The sequence below is a fragment of the Olea europaea genome, chromosome 12 (assembly GCF_002742605.1).
Source record: "Olea europaea var. sylvestris chromosome 12, O_europaea_v1, whole genome shotgun sequence".
Taxonomy (NCBI): Eukaryota; Viridiplantae; Streptophyta; class Magnoliopsida; order Lamiales; family Oleaceae; genus Olea; species Olea europaea.
This window is the reverse complement of record NC_036248.1, coordinates 8,168,243-8,184,634: the sequence shown is the minus strand read 5'-3', so window position 1 is coordinate 8,184,634 and position 16,392 is coordinate 8,168,243. Positions and strand designations below refer to the sequence as shown.

Here is a 16,392-nt window from a genome sequence, read left to right as displayed (position 1 = left end):
TTAGGGTTATTTAGTATATTTGATCTTGTTTGGCTAAGAAATGAAATAATAAAATGAGTAATTGGGCCAAAAATTAAAAAATTAGAAATGAAACAAATTATTGGGCCAAAAATTTGGATTTAGAAATCATTAATTTGTTAATTTGTTTAGAAAAAATTAAAATTAAAATAATTTGATTTACTCAATATAAAAAAAAATAGAAAGATTCGGTTCTTATTCGGTTCTTCGGTTCTTGGTCTAGAACCGAGAACCGAACCATACCCGTCGGTTCTCAATTCAGATACCCGTTCGGGTATTTAATTTGACAAGAACCGTCGGGTTCGGATCGGTTCGGTTCGGGTTCGGTTCGGTCGGTTCGGTTCGGGAGATTTGCCCAGCCCTATGTCTTAGTACAAAATGAAGAATATCAGAGATAAGAATCTTCGATTGTCACAGCTGCAGCGATATTTATAGCCTTCTCTAGATATTTCCTCGAAACATATCTAAACGCCTATATTAATTAATTAATCCTGTTATTGTCACTGGTGACGCATCGATTACTTAGTCGCGTTTATGGTTACAAGGATGCGACTCGTTGTGACACGAACCTTCTCGATTCACACGTGGGTTGGGGTACTGTTTGCTTGGTCCCGAAGTAATTTCACTTTTTAAAGATGGTATTTTTGAACTTTTAATGTTTAATTAAACAACCACTCTCTTGTTGGGTCCAATATGTTTTTACGCGTAGGTTCGAGGCTACTCTAGAGCAAATCCCCCTTCTGCAAGTTGCAAACAAAGTTTATGATCTAGATTAAAATTAAATTTTTATAAAAGTTATAAAATATATGGTCTAAAAAATTGTGGATATAATAAATATATAATTAAAATTAATAATTTTAATTCGAAATTTTTAGTAAATTTTAATCCATACCAAACGAAAAAAAGTTAAAAACATGTCTACGCTTTTTTGACCTTTTTCTGACTAGTAACGGTAAAAGTTCATGATGCTATCAAAAATCTGCACCTGATGTTTTCCCAAGCTTGAGGATTGCAAATGAGCATGGTCATGGTCTTTTGGCATCTGAAATAAAGGTAATGAGGTGTGTACTCGACGACCCTCCGATGCTTCAATCAGAAAGGAAATTTGTGTGTGGCGCTATAAATTGGAAATAATGAATACGTATTTGAATAATAACCCAATGCTTGATATTTATAGATGTAGGTAGATGCACTCTTAGTAGGACTGAACTGGCTAAATGCTCGAGGAGTTGGATTTATACTCTAATTGTAAGTCATTGTAGTGAGGCGTTCAAGATGGAGTCCTTGTTGGAGTCAAGCGTTGATGTATTTGGATAGGGTTAAAGTCCCAAGTACATAGAAATCCTATTAGGTCAATGACAACTGTCGTGGGCCTTCAAGAAGCAGCCCTACTCAAGGACCACCTATCTCGAGATGCCTATCGCAAAATGTCATCACCGCATGATTACCTATCCTCGAGCAAGTTATCAGCTCGAGGACCACAAATCTTGAGCACAACGACGTGCGACAACAGGGGGAGGTCATCTGGAATCCTCGGGCAAAAGCTCGGGAATGATAGAAATATGGCACATTAGTTCATTACGAAAGTATTTCAATAAATCGGCCTTAAAAAGTTCAAAAAATATAGTTCTGATAAATTTTTGGTTGAAGTGTCGATGTGGTATCTTTAACTTTCTAAACCCAAAACATTCTCTTGAGCCTAGAATGGATATGGTCGAAACTTCCCTTAGCGCGAAGTTTCTTTTCAATAGGGGGAAAGGTTGTTCTTTTAATAATACGGTAGCATAGGCAATTTGGACATTGATTCCAAATATACATTACAATTTGATTAATTTACCTACCGATGATGGATGAGATTTAATTAGATGAAAATCTCTATCAACTAAAAAAAAAAAAAAGGAACCAATCCCCCTCAATTTTTGATTAATTGTACTACATGTAAATAATAATTTATATAACGACTTACATACACATAATATAATGAGATATGATGATGTCAAAATCTCTCTCTCTCTCTCTCTCTCTCTCTCTCTCTCTCTCTCTCTCACACACACACACACATATATGCCTGATCTTATGTCACTAGATACACATTGATAAAGGGTGGCTATCAAGAGAGAATTTATGCCACCGGATAGTAAGATCATTTTCACAATGCCGTGTTGCTGTCAAGCTCTGCAGGATATACAAATGTGCTAACTTGGAACGAAAGGGAGGGTACACGGTCAAATTATGCCATAGACCCCACATTATCCATAAAAAATGTCGACTCAACGATAATATTCGCAAGAATAGTTGTCTTAGTTCCATGACATGGTTCAACATTGGCTTTTCATAAATCACTATCCACTAGATTAGAGTGCAGTGGATAATTGTCCTTCCTCCAACGGATTCGGGTACAAAGGCACCCGCCCTCTCCTCATTCCCTCCGTCGGTCTACTCCCAATCACTAATAGACATCCATAGATGTAGGCAAAACAAAATTAAGGTTTTAAACTTTTTCATGTATCACGTCCTACTTGATATGAGGTAAACAACAAATATAGCATAATTTATTCAATTTTAGCACTTGAAAACAAGAAAAAAAATTACAAATAAATGCACAGTAACAAAGTATCAAATATATCAATATGTTCAAGTGAAAAATATTCGTAGTTTATAATACTGCTAGATTATTGGTAGTTTAGAACCAAAATATAATCTTTCTTCTAATTTGACTACTTCATGGCATGCCCATTGTGTGTGATAGATATTAGTCCATAATACATAAGATTTTAACCTTTTTTTTTTTGAATATTTTCTAGTAGAATTCAATGGCATAAACAATGGATGGAAAGATACAAGCCAAACTAATTCAAGCATCATAAGGCCAATGGAGATAACCACAAATGGACACAGCGCAAAGTCAACAACATATGAAATTAGGCAATGTATAACTTACCGATACCATGTAACTCTAATGTAACTCCTAAATGCCAAGCTGGCTACAATAAAGTTTACAACCCGTAGCAACAATCCATTGTCATTCAAAAGATCAAAAACAAAACTCTCATAGGACAATTTTACCAAGGACACGAGAGAAGTGAAAACACAGAGATCATATGACTACAGAATCTAAAGGTTCCAACAAAAAGTAGAAATGTGCAAATACACTTGTAGTAACTCATGTTTCTGTTTCCCCATGCTGGGTTAAGCTTTTAAAACAGGTTTAACTCGAATAGCTTTCTTGAAGCTCCATTAAGATCAACATAAAGGTAAGGCGGTTGAGAGGGTTGGTCTTTTTTTTCTTTTTTTTTTTCCTTTTTATTATTATTTTTTTTTTTGGGGTGGGAGGGGAAGAGGAGTGGACTAAACAGATTTCGGCACTAATGCTAAAATAAAATAAAACGGATTGGAGAAAATATAACGGATTGGAGCTCAGGGCAGCGCCCTTGATCTCAAGCTCATCTCATTTAAACAAACCTCGTTCAGATTTAGCTCTGCTCTATTAACAAATTAACTGCATTAAGCCAAGCTTAAATGTCATTTAACTCAGTGTTTACAGTCTGTTCATCGTATCCATGTTCCCCAGTAGAACTTAAGATTCGTTATTCGCATTCTTATTAAGTTATTATAATCTGATATTCAAATTATAGTTCAACTTTGTTTTGCATTTTTTAACAAATCTGAACCTGGGTAGCCAGAAAATCGACTTTAGTTCAACATGCATTTGCTTTTACCAACATGCAACATTCTCATATCAAATACTTAGAATCTTATTGATGAGCCATGATTCAAATCTTCGCATTTGGAGCCTATCTAGTCCAACAAGAAGACAATCCTAAATGAGTTGTGCTGTAACCATATCCGCATGGCAGACGTAGAAAAAATATCCCGATACATTTTTTCAGTTTGACTTTCTAGTCGACCCAAGAAACTTGGACCCAGGAAACTTGTTTACTAAGCAAATTGCCCCCAAATTAAACTTGTCCTTCAAGAAAACTTTCACACCAAGAAAGAGCCACACATTTTTCCATTTATACTGACCTCAAAGGCAAGGCAAGGAAACTAATTAACTCTATCAGTCAAAAAATCTCTCAATTTTATTTTTCTACTATAAAATCTCAAGGCGTTGGAGTGCTTCCTCCTGCCACCCCCCTTCCAGCAACCAAGCATTCTAACATTTCCGTATTTCATACAATGCACACCATTCCATATTATTGCTGATTGATAGTATCGGATTTCTTATCAGTGAAACAAAGTCTTCCATTACAAGGAAATAAATCTGACTGATTCAACAATGACGGCATAGAAGAATACAGACTAAACAGCATCTGCGCAACCATACAGTTAATAAAAATATTTGCTGCCTTAGAAAACCAAAGTCAAACTCATCTATCTCCTTCAGACTCAAGTAAACGACGATGTTTACAATCACTGAATTTTGATATCTTAATTGCCACTATTGCATGAAAGTATGCACTTCAACCAGCCCTAAAGCACCAGTTTTTAAGACCAGATGATTTGGACATGGTGAGATTGAATGGCAGCCAAAACAAAAGATATATTAGACATGCAACTGAAGTTGAAAGGAAAACAAGACGAGGGCACGAAGATCAAGCCCACCAGATTCACTTCCACAAGCATGCTACCTGTCGTTAGTCATTTAAATACCATCATTAACAGATAGAATGTAACATTCATTGTGCTAGGACATCCAAGGTATGCTACACTCCTAAGTGTATGTAATCTACTAATTATAGTCTTGCATATACATATCTTAGTTTCATCTCTTCCCCAATAGTTTTTCTCTTCAACCTCATTAACGATACTTGATCCGTACCAAAGTTACTACAATCAGCAACATTAGTTCGCCGTGCACCTCCATTCTCTGATATAACTCCATGCTAGATTCCCACAAGTTGTAGGTTCCCTCAAATATATCATCTAGCACACTTAACCCTACAGTTTTAGAATGTCATCTAATTCCATGCACTTCTTCCTAAGCTTTTAAAAAAAAAAAACACGAGAATAATGGCTACGATGAGTGGTTTTCTCAAACAAAGTCACCTACCATACTGCAGTTCTAGCACAATCTCATATACTGCTCCCTGATCTACCATACTGCAGTTCTAGCAAAATCTCAAATACTACTCCCTGATCTAAACGCCTGATGTAGCGAATTATCTAAATAAACCAATATTAAATTGAAGGAATAATACTTACATCAAGCTTTGAGAAATAAAAACCTTGTAATGCTATATAAAAGTGGTCAAGATCAGGCTCCAAATTTTCCATAGTACATACCATCTCAAAGTTTGATGCATTTATGATAGTTCACATGGACAATGGGGATGGCCACAAGTTCCCAAAGTGTCAATGTGTTTTAAATTCAACTAACCAATTAAACTTGTCTATATTAAGTGATAACCTTCAAAACTGTTTATCCAGCAACCAGCATTTCACTATAAAGTTGATTTTTTAAGAAATCTAAGCATCACTATAGAACATTAACAAACATCACACAATGCATTTGAAACAGATGTTACAAGTCAAAGATCTAACCTTGTTAAGAAAAGCAGTAATGATGAATTTCCAAAAATGGGTTCAACACAGTTCCTCATAATAAAAATGGCCATGATCAGGTTACAAATTTCCATAATAAACACCATCTTAAACGTGGGTAATGGCAAAGGCCAACAAGTTCCCAATATTGTGCACGCGTTTCAGACTAAACTTGTGCAATTTTCTAAGGTATTCACTGATAACCTTCATTACAATTTATCCAGCAACCAGCATTGCACTATAAAATCAATTGTGTAAGAAGTCTAAGCATCATTCGAGAACATTAAGAAACATTATACGGTGCATTTGGTCACAGATATTACAGGTCAAAGATCTAATCTATTTAATGACAAAAGCAGAAACGAATTTCCCAAAATGGGTCCAGTACAGTTCCTCATAATTTCATCTAACGATCAATTGAATATTATTCAATTAATCATGAAATTTAAACCAAAACCAACCTTACCTAGGATTATTAGTAAAATTATACCCTGGTAGCGACGGCCGGAGCTGCTGCTGCAGCGGTAGAAGAAGCAGCACCACCGAGGAACGAGAGAAACCCAGCGTTGGACGAGTCCTGATCGTCCAAAAACAAATCCTCCGGCATCCTGAACGCACCATGAGTGCAAACGACAGCTAAACCAACAAGCAACGCCGAGATGAGCAGTGATCCAACGCTTGTGAGAAACACAACAACTATGGTGACCACCACCAAAATCCCCAGAATTTCACGATCAGAACACGTACGTCCACCGATAACAACCGGTTGATCCGAAGGCCGGAATAGGTACAGGAAGATCCAGGCGGCGATTAGAGCCAGTAATACAAGTAGTGAAATTGGGTGGGAGAGGAGGGAGAGAGTAGGGATGGCAATCGGGCTCGTCGGTTCGAGCCGCCCGTGGCTCGGCTCGGGAAAAGCTCGAGTCGGCTCGGCTCGGCTCAGGGCTCGGTAGACTCGAGCCTAAGCTCGGGCCGAGCCCCATTTTGGGGACACGGGCTTTGCCCGAGCCGGCCCGTGAGCTCGCGATCTTTTAAAAATAAAAAAACAAAAAAAATAATTTAAAGGCAAAACTGCTACCTTTTAAAGACAGCAGCTGCCCGACTCGGCCCGTAAAAAGCCCGAGCAAAAGCTCGGACCGAGCCTATTTTTTTTGGCCGAGCTTTTGCTCGGCTCGGCTCGAGCCCGCAAAAAAGCTCGGTCACTTTAACCGGGCCAAGCCCGAGCCGAAACTTTAGGCTCGCGAGCCGGCTCGGCCCGGCTCGTTTACATCCCTAGGAGAGAGCGAGGGACAATGCAATTGGAGAAATATAATTGACGCGAAAGTAGGAGAAGTTATTCCGAATGCGGGAAACGGCGTCAGAGAGGGAGTCGGGACGAGAGAATGATGATCGGTCGAGTAGCTCCGACCAGGGGCGGCGTTGGGAGAGGCCATGCCGGACGGTGGCCGACAGACGAGACAGAAAACTGCGAAAGGCCGGTGTGGCGGCGATGGGGGCACCGGATTCCGATTGGGGGTTCGAGATTGGGATCATCGGTGAGGTGGCGGCCATTTTTATGACGCATATGAGATGAGAGGAAAATCTACTACTCTATATAAAAAAATTTAAAACTTATTTTGGAGGTGCACAGAGTATAAATTTTGGATCTCTCCGATTTAGACAACACTTCTGACATATTTTCATTAAAAAAACCAAAGACATATAAAAACATCAGCCGTGCCATCGAGCCAGGCTCAGTGCCAAGCTCAAAACTCAACCCCCGATTTCACATTTTTTCTTCTCTTTTTTCCAGATCCAAGATTTAGCCCAGTTTTTTGGCCTGTTCAAGCAGGTTAATTCTAAAAACATTCAATCACATGCTATCAAATCACCATTTTCCTCTTGTTATATTTTGGAGGGATTTGTGCTACCTTCACAAACGCCTTTGCACAGGGCTGTCACATGGAAGTATAACAACCCCGAGTCTCTGTAATCAAACCCTTAGCTTACGTACTGTCAATTTTGGGTGGGCCTTGCGTCCACTTACCCTGTACGACTTTCTATCGCATTCCTCAAAATTCGAATTCAGAACTTTTCCCTCAAATAAGATTTAAGTTGAATTTTGATATCAATTGGACAAGCCCACCCTCATATGACAGCCTCTGTACAAATCCTGTGCAAAAGGGTCTGTGCAGGGAGGCTTTTCCTTTTGGGGGTGCAAAGGCCCTACCAGCAAGAGGACGTTTTGCAAGTTCCCCATCCAATGAATTTATTCTTAAAGGACTAAAAAGATTTCAATTCTTTGTACTTTCGCTAAGAAATTGAAAAGATGTAGTGTGCCATAAAATATGTTTTAGTGTTCTGGATTATTTGCCTCCTCCTAACTTCCACAATTGCTCGTAAAGACGATAGATTTGGTGAGGGAAGCGATGATGCAAGGAAATGCAAAGGAGGTGGAGGCACGAGGGGTGGATCGAAAGATGGTAGCAGAGCGTGTGGTGTTGACAATGATGAAAATAAGAATAGCTATATTTGTTTTTTGGCTACCTAATTTATGCTCCATTCATCCGGTTGTGTGATTAATGTAGGCAATTGTTGTGCGATTGTATTGAGTTATACCATTTCAAGTGCTGTCAACTATTTATATAAATTTTGTCTAATTTTTATTCTATTTGTTCACCTTTCCCCAAATTTTTTGCTAACATATCCATGGAAGGTTGGAAATTATCCATAAAATCCTAAAATCTGAAACTAAGAAGGTGTTTGATAGGGATTAAAATTAGAGTTTTTAGTAGATTGTAATAAAAAAATTTGAAACGTGTAGTCGAACAATTGTGAGATCCATGGAAAATGTAGTTAATATTGATTGTTTAACTTTAATTTAGATTAAAATCGAATTTTAATCCCTACCCAACGAGACCTAAAGCTTTCAGCCTCTTGCACCGTTGCACGACACTTCACCCAATAACTAAAGTTTCATTATGACATTGGAGCAGACTATCATGAAACAAAATGTCTTCTTTCTAAAGCAATTCAATTCGAAATGCTTATATCTCCAATGTTTAAAATGTAAATATTTTTCGAGGTTTTCTTAACTTTTTACGTACATGTGAAAAGATCATTGAATTTAATTGATATCATTTTGGTGATGGATTATCTACCCATTTTAGAATCTATCGATGACAATTTAGTTAAAATGTACATAAACTACGATTATACAAAATAATCGATAGTTAATAGATGAACCTAATTGAAATTGTACTTAAATAGTAGTTTTGCATAAACCATTGCTCTTTAATGTGTTACATAATTATTATTTCAATAATTTAGAATGTTTTTCATCTCAATAATCTATTTTCAATTACTAAAAAAAGGTCATAAGCTTGACACAAACCGGGCCATAAACTGTGTCGACCGTGTCATAGAACCGGGTCGAGTCGGAATCTTAAACACCAACTGTTAGATGTTAAAACTGTTCATGGGCTTCACGTCTATCAACTCCTGGTTGAAGTTAAACGCCATCGGTGGATTCACGTTCTCTAAAATGCGCACACACGCATATTCCATGTATTCTTCGCCATTTGTCTTCATCAATTTAAGCCCGAAACTATTAAATCGAAAGCATATCACAACAAGGACTTCGGGTTTTTATGGAGGATTTCATGATTGCTTGCTTGTGGCTGTTTTGAATTATGAAATTCGAAGATTTTCTGATGCAGGCAAGTGAGGAGAAACAAACAAGAGAACAGCTAGAGGAGGAGGTGAGTGAGAATGAATTTCAGTTTTTTGGGATAGAGTTGATACATTTCTCATCACCCTTGTTTAATTTTGCAGGTGGAGGAATTGCAGCGTGAATTAAATGGGGAGCTGCAACTGAACAAAGTTTTGAATTGTGCATTGTATGGGTCAATTCACTCCTGTTCATGCGTCTCCTTGTTGCTACCACAAAAGGTAATAAGTGTTTTTAATTCATAAATTAGCTGTTATCCGTTTCCTTGAAAACGTTGCTTCTCTGTGTGAAAAAGGAGAATAAGACACTAAGACTACGTGACCATGATGTATTCAATTAATTCAAAGCGATATAAATTTTCAAAGCCCTAACAATCACATAATTATACTGTTAATGGTAGCTATTTTCCTTTTCTTAGTATTAAAGCCGTTTTAACAATTGAGAGATTTTTCTAGCTGGGGGTCTTCTGGGGTGGGAAATCTTGGAAAGTTGAAATAGGATCAGAGAGTTTCGAGTTGTTTTCTGTTGCCTCGTCTGTTTATTGTTTGCTGTCAAAGCATTAGGCAACTTGGTCTTGATTGGCAATAACATTACCTAAATTACCTTGTCCTTTGAAGACATTTAAGCTAATATAAAATTCTGGCGTAATGAACGCAGTGGAAGTTTTCGATGCATGCTTGCCACGGAGTGATAAAATCGATTAAGATAAGAACGACCTCAGGTCTCCAATTTTGTTGATAATTAGAGGAAAATGTAGCTTTGAGGACAGAGGTCATTGTCTATTATAATCAGCGGTCTCTCCCAAATATTTCATGCTGCTTTTTTTAGTTTCACCACAACTGTTAGTCATTAGGTTACCCCTCCGAGGAATGAAGCAATCGCGTGGTTGGATTTTTCCCTCGTTAGTCCAAATGATCTTAAGGCACTCAAACGTTGACAAATGTAGCGCAATGCATGCCAACTTGTACATTGCATGAGATTCAAATTATCTTGATTTCAGTCAATAATTTGGATATATAAGTTTAAGGTTCCAAACCCAATAAACAAACAATGGGCAATTCGTGCTGTACTACTTCCTTTTTGCTCTCATTCTGTTACATTTTTATCCTTTTAGAGGTATTGAGGTTTTAGTAGTTTCCTTTTGATAAATATATAGATGAAGTTGATAGAGGCATTGCAGAATTCTCCTTGTTTTTGTTCGTACCCAACTATGCATCAATCCGGAGGAAGAAAAAAGTATATATTAATTTAAAACTTCCCCGAAGTCCCGAGAATTCAACTGCTCTAATTTGGGATAAAACTCTCTGCTGTTGTGTATGGTAGTAATTTGATGTTCTGTCTAGCGTTCAAGTGGCTCACAGAAGAAAAGAAAAAAAACCTTCTGAATACAAGTTTGATGGGTATCCTTTTAGATAACGCATTGTTATCCCTTGTGAAAACCATATTTGAAGATTGAATATGAATTCCAAATGACCAATTCAAGTTCTATATCAAATGCAGGTTCAAGTGCTTCTAGCAGAAGTAGCATTAGTGGAAGAAGAGATTTGTTGGCTGGAGAGAAAGATAAATGAGCTCAAGTTGAATGTTTACCAAGAAAAGAAGCAGACCAAAGAATGGGAATTGCTGAAGTTGAAAGAATTTCAGCCACAACAGATTCAACGCCAATTACACAAGTTACCTTCCTGGCGGCCAAACCAAGTGGAGTCCAAGGAAACTGAAATTCTTAGCAGATCATCAGATTATGAGTATCGAAAGTATGACGTTGGGAGAGAAAGAAGAGCCCCCACAGAATTTCAAAGCACAACTTGTCTGAGGATCCATGGTAATTTTTTTCCTTTCTATTTGATCTGACACCCATTCCCATCAAAAGTAAAATAAAAATAAAAGGAAATAAAAAAATAGCACTTATTTGTGGTTTACCTTGAGGCATATTCTGAAATCCACCCTATTATTTGGTTGGTCTGAACAAAAAAATAAAAAATAGCACTTATTTGTGGTTTACCTTGAAGCAAATTCTGAAATCCACCCTATTATTTGGTTGGTCTGAACAGAAGGCATAGTAGAGAATTCAAGATGGTCAAGGAGCGCCATACTTAATCAAATCAATTTGGGAAGTGAAATTATGAGGCCAAATAAGCTGTCAGAAGAACTGATTAGGTGCTTAATGAGCATATATCTGAATCTAAATCAGACAACATTCAAGAGCAAAAAAATATCAGAGAAGCAGCATTCTCTCAACTGCATCAACTCAAAAGGCTTCATGTCAAAAACAACCGCTTTCAGCTGCATAGAGCCGACATTTCCCTCATTCGATCAATGTGAATCTAATCTTGATCCTTATAGAATATTGTCTGACATTGATACCGTCAGAGATGTTGGACCGTATAACAACTTCATCCAAATCACAAGAGCTTCCTTGGACAAAAGCCGTCTCTCTGAATGCCTTCCAGCCATGGGAAAGTTGAGGTACTTCAGAGATTCCGATAAATTACAGTATGATTATCCTGATGGCTACTTGACACTAGGCATTCTTTTGTGTAGGATTTTAATGCACAAACTCAGCAAAGTGAACATAACTTACTTCACCTACAAGCAGAAGTTGGCATTCTGGATTAATATCTATAACGCCTGCATAATGAATGTACTGTGAGACATTATTTCAAGACTTTAATTCTTAGAAAAACAGATAAACAGCATAAAAATGCGTAGTTAAATTAATGAAACTTCCATTAAATTACAGGCATTTCTACAGCATGGCTTGCCCTCCACACCAGAGAAACTTCTGGCACTCATGAACGAGGTATGTAGTTTAACATGTGGAGTACTTAATTAACTTAGTTTTGACAATACGACAATATTCGTGATGGATAGTTATGATCCAGGCAACAATTAATGTTGGTGGGATTGTACTCAATGCTCTGGCAATTGAACATTTCATCCTCCGCCACCCTGCAGACTCTGAACGTGTAAGTGAAGATGTTTTAACTAATGTTACAGTCAAATTCATGTTCAACCAAGGAAAAAAAAAAAAAAAGGAACAATTGATCTTAGAAGTTTCTTGGACCATAATGATAACAGCTCAAGTTTATTGCATGAACTTACCAAATTCCCAAGGAATCTCCGAGATAAAATAAGACTGTAAACATGATGGTCCATTAGATATATAGTAATCTTACTACGTTCTGTGGATAAAATGCTTGTGACATATTATACGTAATGGAGTATGTGCATACAGGAGCTAATAGATGAGAAAGAGATGCTTCTGAGGCATACATATGGTCTTGGTTATCCAGAACCCAATGTCACATTTGCTCTTTGCCGAGGCACCTGGTCTTCTCCAGCCGTAAGTAGTTCAACATATCTAAGCAGTTATACATTGTTTACACGAAATTTATACTGGTTCAAAATATTTGGCAGTTAAGGATTTACACGACTGATGAAGTCGTGAATATGTGCATACAGGAGCTAATAGATGAGAAAGAGATGCTTCTGAGGCATACATATGGTCTTGGTTATCCAGAACCCAATGTCACATTTGCTCTTTGCCGAGGCACCTGGTCTTCTCCAGTCGTAAGTAGTTCAACATATCTAAGCAGTTATACATTGTTTACACGAAATTTATACTGGTTCAAAATATTTGGCAGTTAAGGATTTACACGACTGATGAAGTCGTGAATGAATTAGAGAGAGCTAAAGTAGAGTTTTTGGAAGCGTCAGTTGGAATTACAAGCAAGAAAAAGATTTTAGTGCCGAAGCTGATGCAATGGCACATGAAAGATTTTGCTGATGACATGGATTCACTGCTAGAATGGATTTACAGCCAACTGCCACATCCAAGCAACTCCTCTTTGAAAAGGTTGATTATGGAGTGTATAGTAAATAGCGAAACAAATAAGTCACAAGTTTTAGAGATTCAGCCTTATGCCTCTGAATTCCGTTATTTGCTTCCCTTGTGATTATAAGCAGAAGATGACAAGTCACAGATTAACTATCCCTCCAAATCCACCTTCTGTTCTGACCGATACATGTATCATGCCATAGTTTCGTTTCTGTTGATTAAGTCGGTCATTTGAAATATTTTTCTCATTAGGCTTGCGTAACTCATCCATGTAACTTCGGCTTTGTAATGTTGTTGTCTAATTTAGACTGAGATGTTGGCTATTATAATAGTATTAAGCCATTTGTACAGAAAATTTTCCACAGAATTTGGCCAGATAACTCTTGTGTGTGGGACCCACCGTGAATAAAAAATTACCAAAAAATACCCTCCTCCCATGTGTGTATTCTGGCAGGCTTCTTTATGAAGCCTGCTATACACACAGCAGGGTTGATTATAATATTGTTTATCAAGTGTCTGTTTTGTAACGGATTGTATCGATGGACAATGGTATAATTATCCTTATGGTCGATGTGGAGTTTTTGGTTTAGCTATGGGAATAGATCTGTTGTTCCAATTTTGTGAACACCCCAATACATTTTTGACAGCTTATTACATCATCATTTCATTGCAAATGGGAAGTGACCAACATTTTTGATACATTATTGTCATAACGAGGCGATCCTCCTACTCACAAAAATTGACACACTAATTTAAGAAATAATTGTAACCTTTAATTTAAGTCAATTTAACGCTCGTAAAACAATATCATATTAGAATATCTTAAAAACGCCTCATCTAAAGGTCAGGTTCTTTGTTTTCTCATTAAAAAGGAGTCCTGTAACATTATGATAGTGGAGCATCTTATTTAAAAGTTTAAAGTGATAAAAACGAGTTAGAGCCTTATTTATTACAACAGACGTTACAATATACTTTGGCTTAATGTGACAACAAATTTGGCAATTTAGCTATTTGAATGGTGAAAAAGTGCCACATCTATTTTCTCCCTAACAAGTTAGTCCTTAACTTTTAAAATAGATCAGATTCATCCATAATCTTTAATTGCGCAATCAATCTTCGTAAATATTAAAATATCAACAATCTTACACATCAAATTTTTTAAGGACCCATCTCGAGTTGAAGAGCGAAATTTAGGGCTCTTTCGATAGTGATTATGAGAATTATTTTTTTGACCATTAAAGAGAAAAATGAGTTTCACCCGTAAGTGAAGAAGTCAAAAATGACAACTGTAATAGTGAAATAACAATCAAAAAGTTAATTTTGGAGTGAAAAATTGTTACCGAATGAGGGCTTAATTTCATAAATTAAACGTATAGAGATTGCCTAACAATTTGACGTGAATTTGAAAAATAATAGTACAATTATAATGAAAGATCGTGATAACCAGGGGTGAATGGCCAAGAAGTGGTGCAATTTTTTTCTTTTGTGGCTAATAAAAGCGAGCGTCCTCCAGTCGTAAGTAGTTCAACATATCTATGCAGTTATACATTGTTTACACGAAATTTATACTGGTTCAAAATATTTGGCAGTTAAGGATTTACACGACTGATGAAGTCGTGAATGAATTAGAGAGAGCTAAAGTAGAGTTTTTGGAAGCGTCAGTTGGAATTACAAGCAAGAAAAAGATTTTAGTGCCGAAGCTGATGCAATGGCACATGAAAGATTTTGCTGATGACATGGATTCACTGCTAGAATGGATTTACAGCCAACTGCCACATCCAAGCAACTCCTCTTTGAAAAGGTTGATTATGGAGTGTATAGTAAATAGCGAAACAAATAAGTCACAAGTTTTAGAGATTCAGCCTTATGCCTCTGAATTCCGTTATTTGCTTCCCTTGTGATTATAAGCAGAAGATGACAAGTCACAGATTAACTATCCCTCCAAATCCACCTTCTGTTCTGACCGATACATGTATCATGCCATAGTTTCGTTTCTGTTGATTAAGTCGGTCATTTGAAATATTTTTCTCATTAGGCTTGCGTAACTCATCCATGTAACTTCGGCTTTGTAATGTTGTTGTCTAATTTAGACTGAGATGTTGGCTATTATAATAGTATTAAGCCATTTGTACAGAAAATTTTCCACAGAATTTGGCCAGATAACTCTTGTGTGTGGGACCCACCGTGAATAAAAAATTACCAAAAAATACCCTCCTCCCATGTGTGTATTCTGGCAGGCTTCTGTATGAAGCCTGCTATACACACAGCAGAGTTGATTATAATATTGTTTATCATGTGTCTGTTTTGTAACGGATTGTATCGATGGACAATGGTATAATTATCCTTATGGTCGATGTGGAGTTTTTGGTTTAGCTATGGGAATAGATCTGTTGTTCCAATTTTGTGAACACCCCAATACATTTTTGACAGCTTATTACATCATCATTTCATTGCAAATGGGAAGTGACCAACATTTTTGATACATTATTGTCATAACGAGGCGATCCTCCTACTCACAAAAATTGACACACTAATTTAAGAAATAATTGTAACCTTTAATTTAAGTCAATTTAACGCTCGTAAAACAATATCATATTAGAATATCTTAAAAACGCCTCATCTAAAGGTCAGGTTCTTTGTTTTCTCATTAAAAAGGAGTCCTGTAACATTATGATAGTGGAGCATCTTATTTAAAAGTTTAAAGTGATAAAAACGAGTTAGAGCCTTATTTATTACAACAGACGTTACAATATACTTTGGCTTAATGTGACAACAAATTTGGCAATTTAGCTATTTGAATGGTGAAAAAGTGCCACATCTATTTTCTCCCTAACAAGTTAGTCCTTAACTTTTAAAATAGATCAGATTCATCCATAATCTTTAATTGCGCAATCAATCTTCGTAAATATTAAAATATCAACAATCTTACACATCAAATTTTTTAAGGACCCATCTCGAGTTGAAGAGCGAAATTTAGGGCTCTTTCGATAGTGATTATGAGAATTATTTTTTTGACCATTAAAGAGAAAAATGAGTTTCACCCGTAAGTGAAGAAGTCAAAAATGACAACTGTAATAGTGAAATAACAATCAAAAAGTTAATTTTGGAGTGAAAAATTGTTACCGAATGAGGGCTTAATTTCATAAATTAAACGTATAGAGATTGCCTAACAATTTGACGTGAATTTGAAAAATAATAGTACAATTATAATGAAAGATCGTGATAACCAGGGGTGAATGGCCAAGAAGTGGTGCAATTTTTTTCTTTTGTGGCTAATAAAAGC

The 16,392-nt window shown here is 36.8% G+C and overlaps 2 protein-coding genes across 2 annotated transcripts; one reads left to right on the top strand and one right to left on the bottom strand.

The window, feature by feature from the left end:
• Nucleotides 1-5,500: 5,500 nt before the first annotated feature.
• On the bottom strand, nucleotides 5,501-7,113 carry LOC111405490 (PRA1 family protein B1-like). The gene is made up of 2 exons (XM_023034397.1): nucleotides 6,854-7,113; nucleotides 5,501-6,440 (listed from the first exon to the last, which is right to left on the bottom strand). Exons 1-2 carry the CDS (start codon nucleotides 7,111-7,113, stop codon nucleotides 6,047-6,049), a joined length of 654 nt encoding a protein of 217 aa, XP_022890165.1. The 3' UTR covers nucleotides 5,501-6,046.
• Nucleotides 7,114-8,872: 1,759 nt separating this feature from the next.
• On the top strand, nucleotides 8,873-13,384 carry LOC111405488. Its single transcript, XM_023034394.1, has 9 exons — nucleotides 8,873-9,302; nucleotides 9,376-9,492; nucleotides 10,772-11,093; nucleotides 11,323-11,737; nucleotides 11,813-11,912; nucleotides 12,012-12,071; nucleotides 12,154-12,237; nucleotides 12,507-12,614; nucleotides 12,916-13,384. The coding sequence occupies exons 1-9, from the start codon at nucleotides 9,234-9,236 to the stop codon at nucleotides 13,225-13,227; spliced, it is 1,587 nt and encodes a 528-aa protein (XP_022890162.1). The 5' UTR covers nucleotides 8,873-9,233; the 3' UTR covers nucleotides 13,228-13,384.
• Nucleotides 13,385-16,392: the final 3,008 nt, after the last annotated feature.

Bases quoted from the DNA above. Each gene is read 5' to 3' on its own strand.
- LOC111405490 (XM_023034397.1), bottom strand. From the start codon at position 7,113: ATGGCCGCCACCTCACCGATGATCCCAATCTCGAACCCCCAATCGGAA. The intron at 6,441-6,853 runs GTCCCTCGCTCT...CGAACCGACGAG, and splicing joins TATATTTCTCCAATTGCATT to CCCGATTGCCATCCCTACTC.
- LOC111405488 (XM_023034394.1), top strand. From the start codon at position 9,234: ATGAAATTCGAAGATTTTCTGATGCAGGCAAGTGAGGAGAAACAAACA. The intron at 9,493-10,771 runs GTAATAAGTGTT...TATCAAATGCAG, and splicing joins CCTTGTTGCTACCACAAAAG to GTTCAAGTGCTTCTAGCAGA. The intron at 12,072-12,153 runs GTATGTAGTTTA...GTTATGATCCAG, and splicing joins TTCTGGCACTCATGAACGAG to GCAACAATTAATGTTGGTGG.